Source organism: Paroedura picta, chromosome 12, assembly GCF_049243985.1.
Source record: "Paroedura picta isolate Pp20150507F chromosome 12, Ppicta_v3.0, whole genome shotgun sequence".
Classification (NCBI taxonomy): Eukaryota; Metazoa; Chordata; class Lepidosauria; order Squamata; family Gekkonidae; genus Paroedura; species Paroedura picta.
Window position 1 is genome coordinate 29,671,029 of NC_135380.1, and position 15,029 is coordinate 29,686,057.

At 45.9% G+C, this 15,029-nt stretch overlaps 1 protein-coding gene across 2 annotated transcripts; it reads right to left on the reverse strand.

The window, feature by feature from the left end:
- Nucleotides 1–38: 38 nt before the first annotated feature.
- On the reverse strand, nucleotides 39–14,150 carry UAP1L1 (UDP-N-acetylglucosamine pyrophosphorylase 1 like 1). 2 transcript variants are annotated; one of them, XM_077305684.1, is made up of 9 exons: nucleotides 13,562–14,144; nucleotides 12,405–12,609; nucleotides 10,977–11,152; nucleotides 9,704–9,876; nucleotides 7,126–7,319; nucleotides 4,458–4,598; nucleotides 3,031–3,216; nucleotides 2,570–2,636; nucleotides 39–1,685 (listed from the first exon to the last, which is right to left on the reverse strand). In XM_077305684.1, the coding sequence occupies exons 1-9, from the start codon at nucleotides 13,860–13,862 to the stop codon at nucleotides 1,596–1,598; spliced, it is 1,533 nt and encodes a 510-aa protein (XP_077161799.1). In that variant the 5' UTR covers nucleotides 13,863–14,144; the 3' UTR covers nucleotides 39–1,595. The 2 variants fall into 2 exon arrangements, with proteins under 2 accessions (XP_077161799.1, XP_077161800.1); XM_077305685.1 differs by lacking the exon at nucleotides 4,458–4,598 and having other exon boundaries at nucleotides 13,562–14,150.
- Between the last annotated feature and the right edge of the window lie 879 nt (nucleotides 14,151–15,029).

Here is a 15,029-nt window from a genome sequence, read left to right on the forward strand (position 1 = left end):
TAGCCATCTTCAAAAGCAAACATGCATTTAGACCAAAGCAAGGTCCCATCACTCTAGATCTCATTTTATAAATGTAAAAACAAGTTTTACTCTATACGAGGAGGAATAAAAATTGTATGCAAATAGCCTGTTCTTGACATTACAGACCTGAGACATCGGAATATTACACATATTCATGAAAAAAGTATTTTGATCAAAGTTCTTCCAGGAATCAAATCACACACACTCTTCCAGCACAGAAGACATTGCTCCTCATCAGCATGTCAGGAATTCAGAGGATGACAGAGGACACACAATTTATTTAGCCTCTTCTAACTCTCAACTTTCATTTTTTGCGTTTTTTTTAAAGCTTGTGGGCAGGTCAATACACTGGAAAATAAGTAAGCCATGCCTCCTGTAACCTCAGAAGCTGGGGCAGGTGCTGAAGAGTATTTTAAACAGCTGAGATGGCTTCAGGCTCCTTACATAAGCAACAGCCTACTTATGCAAAAAAAAAAGTACAAAATGCCTTAAGCTACATACAATCATGCAAATATACTTGGACTACAGGAAGCATACAAATCAGGCCAGTTTCTGTTGTCACTGGATTAGGGTGAACTGGATACAGAATTAGAAAAGGCACCCAAATCTGGATACCCATCAAGGTCACAACAGCTTGCCATTCCCTTGCACTGTTATTTTCTTATGGCATCACTGCCGGTTATCAAGCTGCTGGGTTTGTTTTGTTTGGTCAATTTTTTAAAGGTGTGTCAGCCCTATTTTAAAAGCACTTTAAGGTATAAGGTGCCAAGCAGACATACGTATTTCTCTCCCCCCCCCCCCCCGCCCAGCACCTGCAGCATCTTCAGGGTAGATGGCACTTTCTCAAAGAACACAGCATGATATTATCCAGCTTTAAGATTTAGGCACAGAAAAATTTCTGTTCAGGCAAAACGGCACCCAAATGCTTCCTCGGTGGTTGTGTGTGGACAGAATGGGCACCAGCCCTGTTGGTCTTAAAGCAGTTCTTTAGCAGCCAAAAGTTAACTACAGCCTCCTTATCGATCAGGATGACACTTCTCAGATCAGGCCAGTCATGCCAGTTATATATGGACCTCCTGGGGCTTTAGGCAAACAGCCTTCTTTGAGACTATGGCACCTTGTCCTGTCCTAGGAATGGTATCCTCTAGTGCTTTCTTCAGCCTCAGATGAAGCTGGTTTTAAATGTCAAAACAGGCCGAACGCTGTCACAACTATGACCAATTAAAGCCACCATAAGTCTTCCTCTATGAAGAATGGCTTCGATCTCAGTTGGCAATTTTCAGTTTTATTATCACAGCTTCCAGTTTTCATAAAGCTATCTGGCAAACCGGGACAGAACTTGACATCCCAATACAAAACACAGGGAGGTAATTATGCTAGTTTTCAGCCCTGCCAAAAATAGAGGAAGGGTTTGACTCTATACTGATGACAAGAGAATTAATTCCTGGCATCTGCCAATGAAGCACTTGCTTCTGTAAGAAATAGAGTTAAGAATCATATTAAAGAAACTTGGAAATAAGCAACGCCGTAAAAAAGGATGGTTGCCAAAGTTTATCTTCTAATAGAGATCTCCTTTATTCATGCTGTGCCATGGATTTCATGACAGCTTCATCCAGAACAAAAGGTGACTGCAGATTTTTTGCTTTCAGGTACATCTCTAGACCCTAAAAAGAAAAGAAATTAAAAGAAGGGAAAGATGAATAATGTAAATTATTTTGGAAGTTCTCCCTAATTCTGCCATGGTCACCAACCAGCAGTCCAACACTATGACTCCTCCCAGAATTTAATAAGGATGTCTAAAACAGATTAATTTTCCTGTCAAAATACTCACATTTCTATAATATTGGTGACTATTCCCTGTTGTTTCTAAAATTTAATCTGATTCAGTGGGAAACATTTCCAGCTGCAGAACTTCAATGTTGTTTCAAAACTCCAGATGCCCTCCTGACCACTTAAACTCACCTGCCTGGGTTTTCCCCAGAACCATTTGCCACTGGACCAACAATAATGTATGGAAATGGTACAGAAAGAAAAGACCTGCCCACACAAGTCTCTTCTGTTGCAATATCTCTTTGATGATTGGAAGGCTTCAGTGGTAGCTTCACATATCCTGATCTATCCTGACTTTTTCCCTTTCCTCTGAAGTCATGCTTTTGTATCAAAAGGCTTCTTTGTTATCCTCTAGGGAGGACAGAACACCTTACTACATTTTATATTTGGATGCAACTGACTTTTAATAACACAATTCTAATCAACTATGATTTCAATATAAATATTTTAAATAATTTTGCTGATGTTCTAAAGATTTTAAAGTTTCTAGTAATACTCTAATGTCTCTAGGATTGCTGCAAAGAAATAACTCAATTTTTTTGAAAAAAGAAAAATTAAAACACAAACATAACGAAATGTTTCAGAAATTTCAGAGATCCATGCCAACTGCCATGCCAATATAGAACCTATATTTCTAAGTTCAAAAGTGCATGGTTAATTTCACTTTCAAGAGAGGCATATAAATCTTAACAAAGTCTACAAAAAAAATCTACCTCACCTCCCCAAAGTAAGAAACTAGAGGCGAAATCTCACACACAACAGGTGATCCTTCATTTCCTGATAGACTGAAAGACAGAAAAATGCAATTAGTGATTTTCTGTAGTAAATATTGAGTGCAATAAAACAGAAGCACTAAAGCGTGTGCAGAGTGCCTTTTCCTCACTGGTGGAATAACCACAAAAGTCCTGAACATATCTGGGAGTGGGAGGAAAAGATTCTGGATCCGAAAGGGAAACATCTCGGCAAGCATCAAGTTCTAGCCCCCTTTGCTTTAAAGATCAGTTCCTGTATTCACACCTTTGAGGCTTCTTTCTTCCTCCCCCCCCCCCCCATGTATAAAACTGTCTCAGAAGCTACAAATCATACTGCAAATATTTAGCACTGGAAACCGCAGTTTTTCAGTCCTCTTGCTCCATCAATTTCCAGAACTCCCCTGGTAGGATAAGTAGCCACACCTACCTGTGTTTCTCAGGTATTCTTTGACCATTGGCATCAACAAATATTGCTCCAGCCCTCAGAGCCCACCGATAATGCTGGGACAGGAGCGCCTGCCGTGCCGTGGTGGGCGTATCTTTGTCGGCAGTGTCTGCATTTTTCAATGGTGAGAATTCATCTTCTCTTAGGACTTCAAAGGCCACAAAATTCCTATCAACAGGGGGAGAACTTAGAAGTTTAAAATCAGCTGGCAAAAATCAATGGCAGGTTTCAGAAGAGGGAGAAAATGTTAATAAAGGATAAACACAGAAACAGAAAGGAAGGTTGTCATTCTGGATCTTGAAACTTCCCCTACCCCAGTTCCTTGGCGGCATCTGGCTTGGGCCTTAGCTATTACTTTCTCGCTAACCAGACTGATGTTCCAAGAAACAGCTCAAGAAGGTCTGAATTTGATGAGGTTCTAAAAGGACTCCAACAATGAAAAATGCAAGCGACGGAAAACAGAAAATAGAGTAAGGCTTTTTCAGCTGTAGCCCCAGCCTGGTGGGAGGGATCAGAGCCCAAACCTGTTCCGCAGGGCCTCGAAGGATCTAGGACCCCCCCCCCCGGTCAAATGGGGGGGGCTACAGTTTTAAAGTTAATATTTTGATATTATGAGATTTTTTTGTTTTAAATCATGTTGTTACCTGCCCTGAGTGATCTAGAAAGGACGGGATACAAAAATAAAGCGTATATTTATCATTATTAAAACAGATACAGGCTTAAATTTATTTTAAATATTCCTCTGGGGAAGGTTAAAGCGCAAATATTTAAATAATTTTATGCCTCAATATATTCAGCTAATTTCCAAGCCACATGCCCTGGTGCACTGATTAATTCCTTCCAATCAGAAGACACTTCTGGATTCCTGATTCCCAAAAGAAATGATCTAGTGGGAGATTCCGGAAAACAAATTTTTGAGGGGGGCGGGCCTATCGAAGCTTATCTCTAGTTTTTCATTCAGAGAAATAGAGTTTTAATTATTGTTATTAGACCAACTCTGAGTCTATGAAACAAGTTACCTAAGGCATTGATTAACCGAGAGAAGGAAGTTATCATCAGTTATCAGAAGTCATTCTTTCCAGCTACTATTTGTCCCCAAGGGTACCAGCTGATTCAATCTCTCCCATCAAGGGACTTTTCCTGTTGTTGCCATCAAGTAACAGCTGGCTCATGGCAACCCCATAGGGGTTTTGAGGCAAGAGATATTCAGGGATAGTTTGCCACCTCCTGCCTTTGCATCATGATCCTGGCCTTCCTTGGTGGCCTCCCATCCAGATACTGGCCCGCTCTGGCCCCGCTTAGCTTCTGAGATCAGACGCAATCAGGCTCGCCTGGATACAGAGGAAGAAAAAGAGAAAGGGAGGGAGAGAGAGAGGGGGGAAGGAGAAAGAGAGAGGTCTGCCACTAACTTAGAAAACTGGAACACATCAAACACAAACTTCTCCAGCTTTATCCCGTTGGGTTTTAGAGGCTTTACCAGATTGCCCTCCTCGTCGACAAACGACACCTTCTTGATAGCCACATGCTGCTTCAGCTGGGGTTCGAATTTCCTAGTGGGGTGGAAGAACGGAGCCATGAGCCAAAATGAGCCCCCCCCCCCCCGCCTCCTGCTGAGGTTGCTGCAGTACAAGCAATGCCAGGCCATTATGCAGGTAAAATCCAACGTGCAGAGACGGGGCAGCTGCCTTTGAGGACTGGTGGAAGCCCCACTGGACAAAAGACTACAACTAGGGGTTGTTGTGTAACCCTGTCCGCTGCCCTGAGATGACTGGTTCAAGAAGGATGGGCAATACATGTAAATATAAACAAATAACATTTAAAACACGCCTGAACATAGGACCAAGAGCTGGCATGGCCACACAGACTCCCTATCCCAGATATAGGGGCACTCCTTGCAACAAAGAGTTTGTGGCTACTGCCGTAATGCACCAGATTCACTTCATCATATTATTTTAGATTGTATTATGATCAATTTCACCGCTGTACCAGCTGACAAGGCTATCGGCCTTTTGCTGGCTGATAAGTCCCCAGAAATTACTAAAGCAGGTCACAGAGTTTTTAGAATCATAGAGTTGGAAGGGACCCCCCTGGGTCATCTAGTCCAACCCCCTGCACTATGCAGGACACTCACAACTCTGTCACTCATCCACTGTCACCTGCCACCCCCTTAAGCCTTCACAGAATCAGCCATGAATTCACTGACTGACCTAAGAGAAACTTTCATTTGGTTATGTTGCTTAGGTCTAAAAGATAAAGGTTTCTAGATTGCCTTGTGATTGGATCTATACTTATATCATTGTACCTGCTCCAATTGTAAAATTTTCTGTTGTGAAGGTTACTTGCTGTAAATCTCGTTGTTCTTTTAATGCCATTAAAGGTACACTGACTGTCAGACTATCCTTGACTGGCTGAGGGTTGCCAGCCTCCAGGCAGCAGCTGGAGATCTCCTGCTATTATAACTGATCTCCAAGTGACAGAGATAGATTCCCCCGGAGAGGATGACTGCTCTGGAAAGCAGACTCCATAACATGACACGCTGTTGAAGTCCCACCCCTCCAAAAACCTCGCCCTCCTCAGCCTCCACCCTAAAATTCTCCAGCCATTTCTCAACCAGGAATAGGCATCCTTGATTGGACCCCTCCACTCCCAGCAGGCACAGGGCAATCTCCCATTTCCTGCAACAGCACCGCAAGAGAAGGCCACTCTCTTTCTCCTCTAAGCCCTGCTAAGAGATTGGAGGGCTGACTCAGCGCAAGGGAGCCACACGCCCCTGCATCCCCATGGGAATCGCTCAGCAGCTGCAGACAACTCCGCATGACTTTTGGCAGCTGAGTGTGACTCATCTTCTCTCTCAGAAGCCCCATTGTGGCTGGCAAGTCTGGAAAGAGCCATAGTCTTGGGGGGGGGGGATTGTGTATCTATGGGGAAGGGAAGTACACTGAAAGGCGTTTTGCACGGGGCTCCTCAAAGCCCTGTGCAGCTAGTACTGAACAGACTGGAGGGAGGCCACTATATGCTGCTGGGCAGGGTTTCCTTAGTAAATTAACCCATGTGGGAAGGCTGCCCACAGGCAGAACATTCAAGTACACTGGTCTAGAGAGGCAAACAGACGGAAGTCATGTTCCATTCCCGACAGCATGCAAAACAACTGACTGACCTGGGACTGTCAGTTTAGCAGAACAGATTACAATAAGGTGGCAAAGAGTTTCAGAAATGGGTGGGAGATGGTCAGCAGAACCTGAGACATGGCTTTCACACATAATTAAGCCCTTTCTGAACCTTCCCTTCTGTAGCAATGTCGGTTTGTCCTATAGCGTCTAATACAAGTTGCAGGACAGGTCAAATCTCTCCCCTTTTGAAAGATCTGGCCAACAGCAAACCTTTCCACAGCTAAATTTATCTAGACTGCACTGCTCACCCTAGAGCTCTGGAATCGATGCATTTTGTTTTCTTCATATAATAGCCAGCAAGTGGTTTAAAATGGCCCTCTTCTGCCCCTAATGGCCAGCACTTCCAGTTACAGCAACAGGCTTCTAACCAAAGGACTGAAAAACCAAGTATGTATTTATGAAATTTATATACCACCCTCCCTTGTGGCTCAGGAAAGTTATGCTGCCATGCAACTTTGCAGGACCTGACCCAAAGAGCCAATTTGGTGCAGTGGTTAGGAATGCAGACTTCTGATCTGGCAAGCCGGGTTTGATTCCGTGCTCCCCCACATGCAACCAGCTGGGTGACCTTGGGCTGGACACAGCACTGATAAAGCTGTTCTGACCAAGCAGTAATATCAGGGCTCTCTCAGTCTCACCCACCTCACAGGGTGTCTGTTGTGGGGAGAGGAAAGAGAAGGCGAATGTAAGCCACTTTGAGACTCTTTCTGGTAGAGAAAGGCGGCATATAAGAACCAACTTCTTCTGAATTGCCCAGCTCTTTTTGAATCCACTCTTTTGTATCCCTGCAGCTCCTTCCAAGTGTTCTGTCCCTTTCAAATCCATATTCTCCACTTCCTAAGCCAGGAAGTTATCCATCACGAATGCACACACACACTCCAGGACAGGTGGGCACAACAGGACTTACTCCGCTATCTCCTGAAGGAAGCCACGGGTGAAGAAGTGATTGCAGATATTACCAGCGCTGAATGTCAAGCGACCATCTGGGTTCCGCATCTGTGCAGTTTCCAAGGTGATCTCGCTGTATTCCACCACTTGACACACTCCATCCACACGACACACCACCCCAACAGGCTCCGTGGGGTAGGCTTTCTCCACTACCTGCAAGGGCAGGATTAACATTAGAACAGGAATTCGGGGCAGAAGGGATGGCCCAAGAGGCAGGATGACTATAGATCAAAGCAAACTTTGCCAGCTTCAAGCATGCTTTTGTCTCCTTATTGTGTATGAAATCCTTTACTTTTGAAAATTATTGTGCAAACCACAGAAAAAACAAGGAGTTTTGCAAAGCACCAAAGAGATACCCTCCACCTCCTTAGCTTTTCCATAGGGATGTGCATTCTGCTAATATGAGCCAGAAAAATACTCGGAAAATACCCAATAGGTAATTTTGGGGCACAAATCCAGAGGGTTTTTTTTCTTTTTCTTATATTTTCTTTTTCTTTTCTTTTCACTGTTTTTCAGCTATCCAAATGGCCAAGCTAAAAAAACAATGGTCTCATTTAAAGAGCCTCCAGAGTGAACTTTTCAGCTTGGAGAAGGCATTTAAAGAGACTACAAGCCCTTTAAATGCCTTCAGCTTTTATTCACACATAAATGGCTTGTAAAAGGTATATAAATTTAAGGGGACTGCATTCCCTTTAAAGTTTAAATGCCTTTCCCCACTCCACTGGAACTATTGAGAATGGAGGAGGGGGGCATCTTTTCTGGCTGCCAATAGAATTGGACCCACTAATCCAAACTTTTTCAGACCCTAAGTGTTTTCTTTTTAGGAGAGGCACCAGCAGCTATGCTACAAATTTGGTACCTTTACCTCAAAATCCACCCTCTGCAGAGCCCCAGATATCTCTGGATCAATTTTTCATTATTGCCTATATATGGGGACCATTGACTATAATGGTTCTCACAGCTATAATGGAGCAGGAAAAAAATCAGCATTCCCAAATATTTACTGAATCATACTGGTACTGGGATCCAGGAATATATACCCAAGTCCAAAAATACAATGGGGGTGTTGGTGATTTGCACACCCCTACCTTTCTGCCATCACTTCCATGAAATCCAGAAATTCACTTTTCATTCTTAAAGGGAAGAAATAATATATCCTATCCCCAAGATGTTCTGTCCTGGATGCCACAGTTATAGACTTGTGAAGCACACAGAGTTCCATATGCGTGACCAAAACCAAGACAAATGTTTTAAAGCCCCAACATGAGCCCCCAGCTGCCACCTTGCAGCAAATACATGAATTCATGTCTTGAAGAGCCTCTAGTAATCTAATCTACATATATAATATAATAAAATACATAAACAGACTTTCAAAGTGCACATAACTCTTCTGTAGATGTTTAAAGCAACAACAAAAAAATAATAACCCACACAGAGACACTATTGTGTAATCATTATCTTGACCATATCAAGCGGTAAAGAAAATGAGTCATGCCAGTCCTAACGGCAGCAACACCACACCTCCTGCAGACATGGTACAAGTTCCACAGAAACCTGCTTCCCCAAGTATACAGAGAAAAGAACAGCAAATCATCCAAAGCCTCCTCAAATGGCCTGAGGACTGACCACAAAATGTGGAGTTTCAAATCCCCCTACCAGGAGTTATTTCTGGGCACCCAAGCTTTTGCCTGGTGCAAACATGATGGGTAAAAGCCTATTCATAAGGCAGCCAAACAGGGCTAATGGGATTCATAAGGCAACCAAACAGGACAAATGGGATTTTTGTATATTCAGATGACTCCCTAGATTTGCAGGGGAGAAATAGGTAGTCAATAAACACCCTTCCACACACACATGCCAAAACAGCCTGGTAAGGATACAGCAAGATCCTTGCCCTTGAGGAGACATAAATGCTGAGAGCATCTGAAGGTCAATGAAAGAGAAAAGGAAAACAGAGAAGGACAGGAGAGAACTGGCCGTTTCAAGGGTACAGTATCCCAGAGGACAGTTTTCCCCTCACCACAGTTCTTGGTACAAACGCCTAGCACAGGGGTAGTCAAACTGCGGCCCTCCAGATGTCCATGGACTACAATTCCCAGGAGCCCCTGCCAGCGAACGCTGGCAGGGGCTCCTGGGAATTGTAGTCCATGGGCATCTGGAGGGCCGCAGTCTGACTACCCCTGGTAGCGTCAGCAATGGTCTGTCAACAAACGGAGTCTATTCCTCTTTAAACTAAGGCGCAAAAAGTAGAGCAGGATTATACATTTTTCATAAGCTGCTCTGAAGAAGGAATCGGGGGAATTAAAAACAAATAAATAAAATCGGACCCCATTAACGGCTTAGCAGAGACAACACAGTGAAAACTGTTTGCAAAGAACCGCTACAGATTCTGGAAAAAAATAGCACAGAAGGATTGAATTAAAGAACAGATTTTAACTCCCTTCCAGCAAAGCCTTCAGTAATTCCAGTCCCACACCCTGCTTATTAATAAGCTTCAGGATATCCCCTCACAAACCCAAGAGTTTGACCCCCTTCACCTTAGCGCCACAATCAGCCCCTTTAGAGACACAGAAGCCAATGAAGATTGGATCTGCCATTTTGACAAGGATGTTGTCCACGCAGTACACATGGATGAACTGAATGCCACGCCGATCCATATCTTCCAAGATCTTGTTGTCCACCAGAGCACGGTACAAGCCGCCATTACCATCTGTAAAGCAGAGGAAACACAGAAACGTTGGCCCTTTTATCTCTCATAAAGATTCAGACAAACATAACATTTGTAGAGCTAGACTCAAATGGGTAGCCACATTGGTCTGATGCAGCAGAACAAAGTGTGATTCCAGGGGCACCTTTAAGACCAACAAAGTTGAATTCAAGCTTTAAGCCTTTGTGTGCAAGCACACTTCTTCAGATACAATGAAATGGAAGTTACCAGTCCATACATGGAGTTTGGAAGTGGCCTTGCCTCATTCAGCACCAACAACTATCCTCTTCCAGGATTGAGGGCTACTTGTGAATAGTACCTATTGACTAGCACCCAGGATGTCATCAATCCCCCAAATGGTTTGGCAACTTTTAAAACATTATTATCATGAAAGGACAATATACATACAATTCCACAAATAATATAAAAAGGACCAGAAGCTTGCCTGAAGTAGGAGAGGGCAGGAAGAAAGTCCTTCTGTCATATAAACTGCAGAGCTATAGGTTCATGCTCCAAGTGAACAAGCCTGAGATTCCTCGCCCACCCCCACATTCACCCCCCAAGATTCAAAGCAAAGTGCAGGCAGAACATAGCAATATACACAAAAGGAAAACCTGCCTGAATCACAGAGAGAAGGAAGTAGAGAAGGAAATACATCATTGATGAGTAGCCCCAATAATTATTTCCTTTTTATGCTTAACTGCAGCCTGTATTAAGCTATTCCAGTATACTTGTCAACCCTTCACTCTTTCTGATGAATCCCTGAAAGATGAACAGGTTGGTAATTTTATTCAGGTTAAAAAAAAGATTTTAAATTCTAAGTTGTAGCTGACAGAATTCTGGAAAGCCCTTTCTTTCTCTCTTTCTCTCTAGCAATGCTCCAACATTTGGCCTCAAGGAAAAAGCTTTAACAGTTTTGTATATTTTAAGACTTTCGTTTTAACTTGTAATATAGGATTTGAGAAGTTCATCCAGCCCTGTTTCCTACACAGCCACTCAAGGGATACTGAGAGGCAACGGAACAAGCCGAGAGGCCCCAGCCCTCCCCAGGTCCAGGAACATTGGCTCTCACAGGCCCTGCTACAGCACAGACAGCAGCGTACCTGGAGCCATGGCAAGCTTGCCCTTCTCTTCCAGGATCGCCTTCCCATCAAACGTGACTGCAGGAAGCATCCTCTGCTCAAACATGATGACGTTTGACTTCTTCAAGTGAAAATAGTTATGCTCCTGGAAGAACTTCTCAGTTGGCCCCAGCGTGAACTCACTTGTCATAATATACCTGCAGGGAATGAAAAGGAGGGAAAAACTCCACATGGGCACCACACAATTAGCCACTTTGCAGGAAGACGCATTCACCTCAAATAAGCATCGTTCTGGCTCAGCTTTTCTTTGTCTTTTTTTTTGAGTCACAGGGCAGGCTTAACATGCGTTGGACAAAACTAAACACTTTTTGAAATCCAGGTATAAATACATGACAACCAGCGTGTTGTAGAGGTAAAGGCCAACGGCCTCTAATCTGGAGAACCGGGTTTGATTCCCCACTCCTCCACATGCAGCCAGCTGGGTCATGAACTGTCCTTGGGCCAGGACAGTTCTCTCACTCAGCCCCACCTACCTCGCAGCATGTCTGTTGTAGGGAGAGAAAGGGAAAGCAATTGGAAGCTGTTTCAGGTAGTAAAACACAGGATACAAAAAAACAGCTGCTCTTCTCCATCATGAAACTGCCCTTACACCAAGCCAGACCACTGGCCCACCTAGCCAAATGCTGTCCCCTGTGAATGGCAGTGACTCCCCAGAATCTTGGCCACAGGAACTCCTTTCCAGTCAGTTGTTACCTGGGATCCTTTTCAAGAGAAATGCCAAGGACCTCCCGCATAAAAAGACAGCACTCAACCACTGAGCCACAGCCCTGCTTGAAAGGAGTTGTCTAATATGGAATATAAACAGTAATCCATTGAACTCTGTACAGACAAACTGGCAGTGGCTCTCCAGGGTCCCCGGCAGAAAAAGTTCTTTCCCACCCACTCCGCTAAGAGAGTTCCTTTAAGTGGAAGTACTTGAATTGAGGCCTGGAGGATCATTATCCATGGGGTCGTGATGGGTCGGACACGACTTTGCACCTAACAACAACAACTTGAATGGAACCATGGACCTTCTACATACAGATCAAATGTTCTACTGCTAAGCCTCGTCCTCCCCCCTTTTCTGCCAGAGCAAACGGCCAGCAAACTCTTTTCCCAGAACCCTCCTTTCCATCCATTGCTTTTCTTATGTGCAAGCTGTTCAAGATAGAGAGACCTCTTTATTTTAACTTTCTGCATAGCTCTTTATATATTCTAACCTCAAAGCAAATAATCCTTGTTAAAAGCTGTTTGTGTATCCCATGCTGTTAGATGCATTTTTGATATTTCCGTTGGACTGGAAGCAAAGGTGAACTCTGTACCATCCCCCACCCCACCTCCCCCAACTTCACAAGTTTGATTCCAATTGCCAGGAGTTACACTTAATAGACCCGAGAATCAGCTACCCACCATGGGATGACGCACTGGGTGCCAAAACGCTCAGTAGCCAGCTGCTCCACTCTGCGGATCCTCTCCGCCTGGATTTGATAAAGGGTCTTGTGGCTGGGCAGCCCCACATCGTACATGCCCTTGGGGTAAGGCACCCCCAGGCGCGTCCCTTGTCCCCCAGCCAGAAGGAGCACCGCCACCTTGTCCTGAGAGATCTGACGGAGCCCTGGAGGGAAGCAGAGAAAGGCCACCTCAGAGCTGGGAGAAACTTTGGACAACTTCAGGAAAGGAAGTAGAAGCTGAGAGTTGAAGATGGGTGTTATTTATCCCTCCCTGCCACAATTAAAGGTAGGACATGAGGCCCAAGCTCAGAAGTACTCTTTTCGGCTTAACACATCCCCGGGCTACATAGATTCATAGAATAATAGAGTTGGAAGGGACCTCCTGGGTCATCTAGTCCAACCCCCCTGCACTATGCTGGGCACTCACACCCTATTGCTCATCCACTGTAACCTGCCACCCCCTTACAGCCTCTCTGTCAGATGGCTATCCAGCCTCTGTTTAAACATTTCCAAAGACGGAAGCCTACAGGACAGAACTACACCACGTGCTTAGCTTAGGTCTAGACTGGTATGTATCCCAGGCAGATGCATGAGGGCTTCCTCTAAGGAGCCTGGGAAATACAGACTTCTCTTGTAGAGATCCTATAACTGCCTACAGTCCCACAGGTTCCCAGGGGAGAAGGAATCCATTCAGCCACTATTAGGCAAATTTTGGCTAGAATTTTTGGGATGAGCTTCTGAGCAAAATCGGGCTGAATTTGGCCCTACACCTCTCTCACTTCTGAAATCTAGGCCTCATGATTTTAGTTACAACTCCAGTCTTGGTTTCAAGACTCCAAACATCGCATGCAAATATCATTGTCATTGCACAGTATTTCCAGCACGACCCTATAGATTCATATATTCATTGGCCCAGTCGAAAGACATTTGTTCAGTTGACAAGTCGGATTTTCTCATTTAGTTTAATCAACCGGGGTCATCGGGCGTGGGAGGGCGGCCACCTCTGTCCATGGAAGGTCGATCCCGCACTCCCGCAGCTCAGATCCCGGCGGGCCCGGGCCGCGCCGCCCTGCCCCGCGCCGAGAGGGCGCCCTCCCCAGCCAGGGCACCGCCTACCTTCTTCCTCCCACCTCGCCCGCGTCGCCCCGTCGCTCCTGCAGACGCTGCCCAAGACCTCGGCCGGGATGGGCTCCAGGTTGCCCTGCAGCCGCCCTGCCTGGCCGCGCCCGCCTTGCTCCCGAGCGCAGGCCTCCGCCGCCCGCTTGCAGTGCTCGGACAGCTCTTCGGCGTCCAGCTGCGCCAGCGTGTCCCTGAGAGAGGCCCGCTGGGTCGGCTCCAGTTCGGCCCAAAAGCGCAGCAGGTGAGCCTGGCCAGCGCGCTCTAGGCGCGTCCGGATCGCCTCTTCCGGGCCCCCCATGGCCCTGCCCTGGCGGTTCCCCCCAGTCCGGCGGGATCGATGCGAGCGAGCGAAGCCGCCTTTCCCGGGCGCCGCGCAACCTCCAGCGGCCGGGGCTTGGCTTGGCTCGGCAGGGCAAGGGGCCTTCCCCCTTCTACCGGGACCCGCTTGTGCCGTCCTCCCCTTTTGCACCTTGGCCTCCGCCTGCCAACCGTCCAATCAGACGGTGCCCAGCCGGGCCCAGAGGCCCCGAAGGAAGGGGAGGGAGGGAGGGAGGCAGCCGGTCGGCAGGAAAAGCGCTGAGCGGAGGGCGGAGAAAAGAGCGGGGGCACGGTCGCTGCACGGCTCCCCCCGACGGCTGAAACGCCCCCTTCCAGCATCCTGTTTTCCGCCAGCACTCAAGGGCTACTCGCTTCCCTGATGACGGCTCCGGAACACTTTTTTAAAGGGGGTGGGCGGGCGTGGAATTGAATGAAATCGCCTTCGACTGCCCCGGCTCAGCAAGTGAATTCGCTTGGAACCTATAGCAGGCTGGTGGGCTTCCGCCCTTTTAAATAGGTCCCTGAAGCAGCTGGTGTTTGAATGGGAGCCACAGGACCCTGGCTGATCCAAACTGAATTGGGGGAGGGGCGGGCACCCTCACAGTCCCCATCCTCCCAATCCTTTAATTGGAATGGGGAAGGAGATGGTTGAGGAAGCCTGGCTGCTTTGTTTTCAGGGTGGGTTTTAGGGAGCAACCAAATGCCCCTTTCAAATGCCAGTAGTAGCCGAATTGCAGGGCAGGAGCACACTGAGTGCGCACAGATGGCACTCCTGCAAATGAAATGATTTTCAAGCTGGCGGTGACAAATAACAGTTTATTCCACTATAAACAATTCTTCAAACTTCCAAAACAACAAAACATACTCCTAGGTATTTTTTTCTGTTTTTGGTATCTTCGTCAGTGATGTAAAATGCTCTTTAATAACAGGCCCTCTTTAAATGAATTCTTATCATATATCAGAAGGATATGACCTTAATCCTACGGTAATATGTATGTGGTTCAATCTCCAAAGGTTTCTATGGTATCCATTATACAGAGGTCTACAAATATTAGCATCACCCAGTGTAAATGCTCCTTAAGCTGCCATCGCCAGCTTGAAAATCATTTCATTTGCTTGTATTACGGCTGACGGGTCTTCACCCATC